This window comes from Atta cephalotes, assembly GCF_000143395.1.
Source record: "Atta cephalotes unplaced genomic scaffold scaffold00003, whole genome shotgun sequence".
Taxonomy (NCBI): Eukaryota; Metazoa; Arthropoda; class Insecta; order Hymenoptera; family Formicidae; genus Atta; species Atta cephalotes.
In genome coordinates this window covers 10406743-10415384 of record NW_012130067.1, presented here as the reverse complement: position 1 = coordinate 10415384, position 8642 = coordinate 10406743, and the positions used below count along the sequence as shown (strand labels likewise).

At 32.7% G+C, this 8642-nt stretch overlaps 1 protein-coding gene across 1 annotated transcript in view; it reads right to left on the bottom strand.

Moving 5' to 3' along the window:
• LOC105625833 (inactive rhomboid protein 1) overlaps positions 1-8642 on the bottom strand; it is a 141611-nt gene that overhangs the window by 130223 nt on the left and 2746 nt on the right. The window contains exons 3-4 of the mRNA XM_012207145.1: positions 7856-8393; positions 6862-7362 (exon numbers count right to left, since the gene is read on the bottom strand). Coding sequence (XP_012062535.1) covers positions 6862-7362; positions 7856-8393 — 1039 coding nt within the window. The remainder of the gene's footprint in view (positions 1-6861; positions 7363-7855; positions 8394-8642) is intronic.

Below are 8642 nucleotides of genomic sequence, written 5' to 3'. Positions count from 1 at the left end.
TTAACCAAGCAGTATTTGCGGGAGGTTTGATTTTCTGCTTTAATTGGAAGAAAAGTGCGGCTGAAGCCCATCGAAGTTTATGGTAACACTGCTCCAACTGATAAATCATGTAGGGAATGATTTCGACGTTTCAAGGATGGAGATTTCGACGTTGAAGACAAACCTCTGGACAGCCAAAAAAATTAGAAGACAAAGAATTAGAGGCATTATTCGAAAAAGATCAGAGTCAAACGCAAGAGGAGTTTGTAAAATTATTGGGGGTAACTCAACAAGCCGTTTCTGTACGATTGAGAGCCATGGGAAATAATTCAAAAACAAGAAAATTGGGTGCCTTATGAATCGAAATCGAGAGATGTTGAAAGGCGATTTTCACTTGCGGACAGCTGACAACAGAGAAAAGGTTTTTTGCATCGGATTGTGACTGGAGATGAGAAGTGGATATTCTACGACAACCCCAAGAAGAAAAAATACTACGCTAAGCCCAGTCAATCGTTGTCATCAACCTCATCACGGCCGATCATTCATGGTTCGAAGATCATGCTCTGTATTTCGTGGGACCAAAAGGGTCTTGTTTACTAGCTGCTAAAACCTGGCGATTCCATTACGGGCAATCGGTATCGGCTACAATTGATTCGTTTGAGCTGTGCATTACGAGAAAAACGGCCGGAATACGAGCAAAGATATGATAAAGTTTTTCTTCTTCATGACAACGCTCGGCCTCATGACAACGCTCGGCCTCGGTCGCTAAAGTCGTAAAAAAATATTTGAAAACGCTCAAATGGGATGTTTTACCGCACCCATATTCTCCGGACATTGTTCCTTCTAATTACTGGCTGTTCCGAAGGATGCAGCACGATTTGACAAGTCACCGGTTCATTTCTTTCGCAGAAATCGAAAATTGGCTCCAAAATTGGATCGCCTCCAAAGACGAGTCATTTTTTCGAGATGGAATTCGAAAATTGCCTGAGAGATGGGAAAAAGTAGTAGGCAGCGATGGACAATACTTTAATTGATCTGTTTAATTGATCTGATTGATCTGTTCATTCATTTTGTTTTGAAATAAATGCACAAAAAAACGGACTGAACTAATTTGCACTCCCAATATAAAATGTTATTTTTGACATAAGTATACGACAAGAAGTTCGATGAATTTCTCTATTGTCAAGCATAGCTTTGATTTATTCGAACGTATTCAAAAAATATTTTGCATTGGCCTATAATTTGTTTCTACGTCTAGCAAATCCTTATCAACTGTTTTATTTCCGACGCGATTTTCAAGATTCAAAGAAACGGTCATTTTTAGCGCAAATTGGAATTTAGGACGCGAGTTCGCTTTTATCGGCACAAAAGCTTCGAAAAGGTCACGCACTTTCGTCGCGGCAATCAGGTTAATGGAATATCATCTGGGCTATTTTATCTTTCATATCGTTTTAACAATCGTTCCAAGCATTCTTAATAACGAAAAACGTTATGCACGGAAACTTTTTTGGCTGATTGAATTGATCTGCTTTTAGAATGAATATAATTACGCCTTTATATAAATTGCTAATGCGCGCCATTTTATTTCTACTAATCTAGAAAAATATAATTCTTAATGATATGACACATTTCAAGAAGTGGAAAAAAGAAAGGCAGAAAAGAGAGAGAATCAAAATTGTTCTCAGTCAAATCTAGAAAAGTGAAGAAAATGCTGCATTAAACCAAAATCTCTTGAGCTTCCCATCGACCCCATAAATAACATTTATCCTCAATTAGGGGGGCTCTTCCATTCTAATTCGTGAGCTTTATTATACAAGCGCATTATTACTTGAGCATGTGCATTGCGGAAACTATCCCATTTTACCTCGTTCTTCCTTCCTATCCGGCGCTTTGCTTTTTCTATAATCCTCGGGTTACACTCGCAAGCTCTCAACACATGCTACAGCTTCTGCCTGTTCTTAAACTCGCCATAATTAATATTTCTTTTTTTTTATTATTATATCTCGATTTACATCAAAATTTGCGGCTAATCAGCGGGAGGGAACCTCCTTTGCTTTGAAATTTGATATATCGTATGCTTTTCAGAAAAAAAGAGAAAAGAATTAGAATTTTTATGCTTCAGATATTATTACGTCTTTTTAACAACGCGGCTTTTATTAGAGTTAAAATATTTCTAACCGTTGCGAGACAAGTATTTTGCTTTTTAAGTGTATGTTATATATTGTATGTTATATATTTATACCATATTATATATTTATTTAATTAAACTTTTTATCAAAAACTTTTTATTAAGAATTATTAATTAAAATAACGAGGAGCTAGCTGAAATATTGTCCCACTGATTACATGATTTCATTTGATTTCATCTGATTATACATGATTTCGCGTGATATATCATTTATCCTTCTTTAATATTTAGTGAACAATAAAGATAAAATGATACATAAGCGCATCATGCATGAAACGGAACGCACTCCAAGCGGCGTGAGACATGGCCAGTACAGCGAGAAGGAAGGAACACAATTGGATTTTTCATTCTCTCTCTAATGTTGCTACCACTCGTTTGTTAGAAAGAGAACAAAAATCTAATTGTAAAAATGTTTCCTCCTCACATACGTCAGCCATCGATATCTTTGTCTGGCATATGGCAATGCTCGGTCTATCTATACTATGTCTATGCCGTAACTCCGCAAACGCAATAGAGTAGTAAGCCTTAAGTCTTAAGTAACTAAGGGATCATTCAGTCGATTATTGTTTTCACATTCGACTATGATTAATCAATTTCTTAAGGCTTAAGGCTTATTACTCTATTGTGTTTGCGAATTAAAGCATCTCTAAAATGGTATCACTGCAACTGAGATTACCACGTTATCTAACGGAAATGAAAATAACAGTAAACCATATTATCCATAAGGCAATAAAATTTCTACTGGCCTTTGAAATTCGCTTTATGGATAAGTTTAGTGCTATTTCTATTTCCATTAGAGTACGTAGATCTGAAGCAATATCCTGATTGACTTAAGTTCACATCTTAAGGTTATTGTTACAGAAATTTTGTTTGTGACAGACCTAAGCGCTGAGTCATATGTATGTACGCAGTCGCGCTTGTATGCATAAGTCTCGACAGTTCTATAATATAATAGGGATACGTTTTTTTACTTTTTACATTCACGCGCTGTAAGCTTCATTCTATCCTTTTTAAATAGCAAATAATAAAGATAAAATGAAGCGCAAATAATAAAGATAAAATGAAGCGCGTGAGTGTAAAAAGTAAATGCACTCTAGGTGTGTATAATAAACTTTAAATCATAAGAAATCAATCATGATTGATTATTCTCCTTACACTCGACTGTGATTGACGAATATCTTATAGCTCAAAACTTACTATTGCGTTTTAGAATTATTCTACGCGTTTGATGTACAAATTTGGAACGCGTCCTTAGAATTTTATATGTATATACAAAAAAGCGCAATCGAATATATATCGCATCATCTGTATAAAACATCTGCTGCATATATTATTTACGTTCTGCTACCTTAGAATAATTATTTATACTGATTTCATCAGACTTCATGGTGATCATACATGATTTCATCACAGATTTTATGATAATTCCAGAATGATTTCTGTTGATTACATATCATTTCATTATGATTTCTGATGATTACGCATGATTTCATCTCACTTCATGATTACAGCTGATTGCAAAACAATTATATAGAGATTTCGTAACTTTCATAATGATTTCGAGGATCCTGTCCCATGACTTCATTAAGTGGTTACCCCCTCATAAAACACGCTCCTGTACTCTAGAGCTTATTGCATTCAATCATTTATAACCTTAGCTTCTTTAATCAAAAGGTATCATAAGAATTCCTGCAAAGGTAGTCTCATTATTAAAAAAATTAATTTTTCTGTATAGATTTTCGATAGTTCCAGAGTTTCTGACAGTTTTAAAAAATAGTTATGATCATTAAAGGCATAAAAACGCGATTCAAAATTGTAGGGGAGCTAACTTATTAAAATTTCGACGTAGAACTTAAAACATTTTCAATAACCAAAAATTTGTTGAGAAAAATTTTTCCAGTAGTTGATTTTTCTAATTCTGATTGGCGTTCTGGACATTTCTCGACGAGTTCTATCGAAAAGTAGATCACAGAGCGATTGGACCAACGCAACGGTTTGCAAGATTTGCACGCAACATTTAGATAATAGAAATTTTCTAAGTCTGACATCGAAAATTTTTTTTAGAGTTCCAGTAATTCTGATTGAAGTTCTAGAAAGTTCTCGACGTCTATCGAAAATTATTAGGGCTTAATGTAATTAGATGGCTACATAAAGAGGTATATGTTCTTATAACCAATTTTTTTTTAATTTCATTTTAAATACATATCTTTTATTTTTGGGTTTGTGTTAGTTTTAATTATTAAGAATTCTTCGAAATAAATAAAATAACAATTAACATGTCACAGAATTATTGTAGCAAAAAATAAAAATAAAAGATTTTTTATTTTTTATTTTATTATGAGTCAAAATTGTTTTATGTATCAGGATGTATCTCTAGATATTTACAAAATAGAGCTACTAAGTCAGTACTATTCAATCTCGTTCAGTGCTATTGAATCTTGAAGTTTGATAAAAAGTTACCACTCTATTTTTTAAAAATTACAATATTTAAAATTAAATGATAATTAAATCTTATAAATTATATAGGATTCTTTGTCAAAAGGAAACGGGAATTCTAATCAGAATTATGGAATTTTAATGTTGGGGTGCTAACACTTCACAGACGCAATTTTTTATACATAACCTGAGCTGAATAAGACCCAGCACTAAATAAAGCCCACTTTTAAATTTATTACTTTAAAACGCGCTTTACGCTTGCAGTATATGCTTAAAAGATATGTATAGGAAATAGATAAAAAGGGATTAAAGAATTGGAATCAATAGCAACACGTTTGCTTAACACAACAAAAACTTGTGTGTATGATCCATTTTTCTAACAATTCGCTGCAAAGTATCAGTATACATCGTTTCATAGTTTATTATATAATACATTATAATTATTTAATTTCCTAGCTCGAAAATAACAAATAATTCAATTTTTTTTAATGAGTGTAACTTTTTTTTTTAAATAATAATAGAGTATACGGACAATAAGAGTGTTAATACAACGCGGGAATTGATGCGCAATATAATAGTCAAATAATATTCATATAATATTAATAATCTACAATGACTGTTGATACAAACTTCTTTAGACATTTCGGTTTATTTCAAACCATCATCAGCAAAATTGTGAATAATTTTCATCGACGACTTGATAATATAATCCATAAATGTTGAAAATTCGTTAAAAGTTATGTCAAAAGTCGACAGTTATTGTAGGTTATTAATATATTAATATATTGTAAATATTATTTGATTATTATATGAATTGAAAAGGTAAAATTGTATTCAAATTGATAGAAATTTCCAAAGATTAAAGAGTTAATTACAGATAAAAGATACAGATTACAAAGATACAGATTATAAAGATACAGAATTACAGATTAATTAAAGATAATTGTAATGTTTGAAAGTAAAATAAGTTCTAAGAAATTTCCTTTATATGATTAATAATCATTTTAAAATTGATTTAGAAAGATAATGTTTATTTTTTTGTTATTAATTTATTTTTTATATGGACTTTATTATATTCAAACCTCAATATCAGAGTTTAAACAAATTTTTTTTTGTTCATTTATAAATATTTTATATAAACAATATATTTTATTATTATAAGTAAATGAAATAAAAATTTGATTCTCATTTAATTTATTTCAATATTTTTATAAATAGAATTTTTTTTAAATAAAATAAATTAGGTAAGTCTTATTTGGCTCAGATATTTTATACAGAAAAAAATACTTGATCTCTGAAATATTTAAAAAAATATAAGCTTAATAGAAAATTGTTTCAGGTAAAACTGTAAGATTTAAAAAGATTTATTTACTAATATCATCAGTTTGACCTTGAGTGGCATCGGCAAGGTCAGAACAAGTTCACCTTGAATTTTTTTAAATAGAACCTCCTATTTCTTATTGCATATTCTTGTAGCCTTTCTTCAGATCTTTTCAAAGCATTATAATTTTATTCATTTTAAATAACCTTTCGAAGTTATCAAATGGTAAGATGTAGTCTACGAAAACAAAATCGGAAGATGATCCAACTAATAAAGGCAAGATCGAAAAATAATTCAGCCTACAAATTGCTTACTTAAATTAGATAAAATTATGGTGTGTTAAAAAGAATGGCTGTACAAATATGTAATAAAAAATAAGGAATTTCATTTTAAAAATTTAAGACGATCTTGTTCTGATTTTGGCGATGCAACTCAAGGTTAAACTAATAAGATGAATAGATCTTTTTAAACGCTACAACTTTTATCTGAAAGTTTTTTATAAAACTTATATTTTTCGAGATATTTCGAGGGTATTTTGTTCTCACTATGTGTGTATATTTATCATATATTATCATATATTACTATTGTCTCATTGATGTATTATCATTTCTGCATTTCATTTTCTGATGAACGTTACAGCAGCAGTACTGCTGGTACTTCATGTTCACCAATGGTATATTTATTCCGTTTCTTGCCTATCTTAATTAATGTATTTCTATTTATACAATCAATTAAATTACATTAAATTACTTAACTCATTCGAATAGAAAACATCATCCTCTCATTTTATGTATATAGCCTTAGTCACATTCCGAATGCTTTTTACTTTTTTAATTATAATCCTAGATCTCATAAAACGCATTTGAATTCAACTTCAAATATTTTCGAATCTCGTTGAACGATCTCTCAAATTCATAATGCTCGTACAAATACTCACCATGAAGAAGTCTGCGTAGGAATCGCTGGTAGTGTTCCAGGTGGCAAAGATCTCCTCATCTGGCAACAAGCTCTGCCGTTGGTGGACACATCTCCGCAACAGGCGGCTGGATTCGTGCACACGTGACGGCCGACACCGATGTTGGCAGTTGTAGTCGTCGCGGTGCCGACGGTGCCGGCACCTGTAGCTGTACCAAATTCGACTGCGGAAGTACGCACTTTGGGTCTCAGCAATGGCGACGTGGCGAACGTCTCGCGCTGATTAGACGTCGTGCTGCTGGAGCTGCTGGACCCAGGACTGCCGCCCAGCCGACTGGATGTCGCGTATGCAAATCCACGGAATCGGAAATGCGTCTGATACGGATAACCGGAGGGCGGCGGTAGCCGATAATGGTGATGAAAGCCAAGGTCGCGACGCATGTATGGATCCCCTGGATCGCTCGCGGGTATATATCGATCGGTTGGTGTGTGCGCTGCAGGCGGCACATATCTATCTACATATCTAAATAATCATAGAAACCAAGCTTTTAGGTACCACTCATGTGGAAATGGACACAGAAGTTTAGGACAAGAAAAATTTTTAATAAAAAATAAACCGTTTTTGAAAAATAAAATGATGTAAATCGCATGAGATTATATTAAAATACATTAAAATAATTGATTGAATAATTTTTAATATCCGTATCGCAAAATTATTATTATTATTATATATAACTTAATTTATTATTTATTTATAATATATGTAATTTTTCAAAAATTAGCAACATGTTTTATAATGCAGTTAGAGAAAACCAAATAAATAACTACAGTTTTATTGAGAAAGGAGTGGAAATTTCTAAAATTAATTTTATTTTTCTTGTTGTTAGAATTGTTATAGTAAGATTAATATAATTCTTTTAAGAAAGAAAAAACAAAATTTCTAATTTATAATTCTAAGATATTTTCAAGGTTATACATATATAGTGATCCCTTATCATATTGCCTCCGATTCTTACCTATCCGGATAGAGCACTTCGGGAGGCGGTTGGGGCACGTATCGTTCAACTGGAGTGTGCGCAGTTGGAGGTACGTAGCTCACGTTAGACGAGCAGTAAGTGCGATCGGTAGAGGACGTCGCGACGGCAGTGGTACAAGATATGGGTGTTATGCGGCCAGTGAATCTGTCCTTAGGCTTCGGCAAGGACAGGTATTTGTCCGTGACGTTGCGTGCTGGCGAATAGCGATCAGCAGGAGTATGAAAACGATCAGTTCCGGGAGAAGTCTGAAATCGGTCGCCACTACTGCCTGTAGTAAAGTATCGGTCTTGACCGAACTGGTGATCATTTTGACTGCCGACCGAGTAGCGATCATAATTACTCTGAACCGACTTCGAGACCAAATATTTATCAACGGTATTTTTCGTATTCTGATAACCGCCATTGCCGCTGCGATGGATGTTCGACGCTTCCGACGTTGGCGAGATTGGCGCAAAGCGCTCATTGGAGGCCGATTGAGAGCCGGTGGTCGTTGTATAGGGCGAATGATACCTGGAGCCTAAGTTTCGAATGGAAAATGATACTGATAATATTTAAAATTGAGAATGAAAGTTCATTGAAACATAGAAATTTCAAGCAAAATGTAGAAACTGTACATATATATATATATATATGTACATATATATATATATATATATATATATATATATATATATAGTAGTATTTTTATTTTAATTTTTAATTTACTATTACTTATTTTATTTTATTTACGTTAAGTAAACGTAACTTAACCAACGTAGGTTAGTTA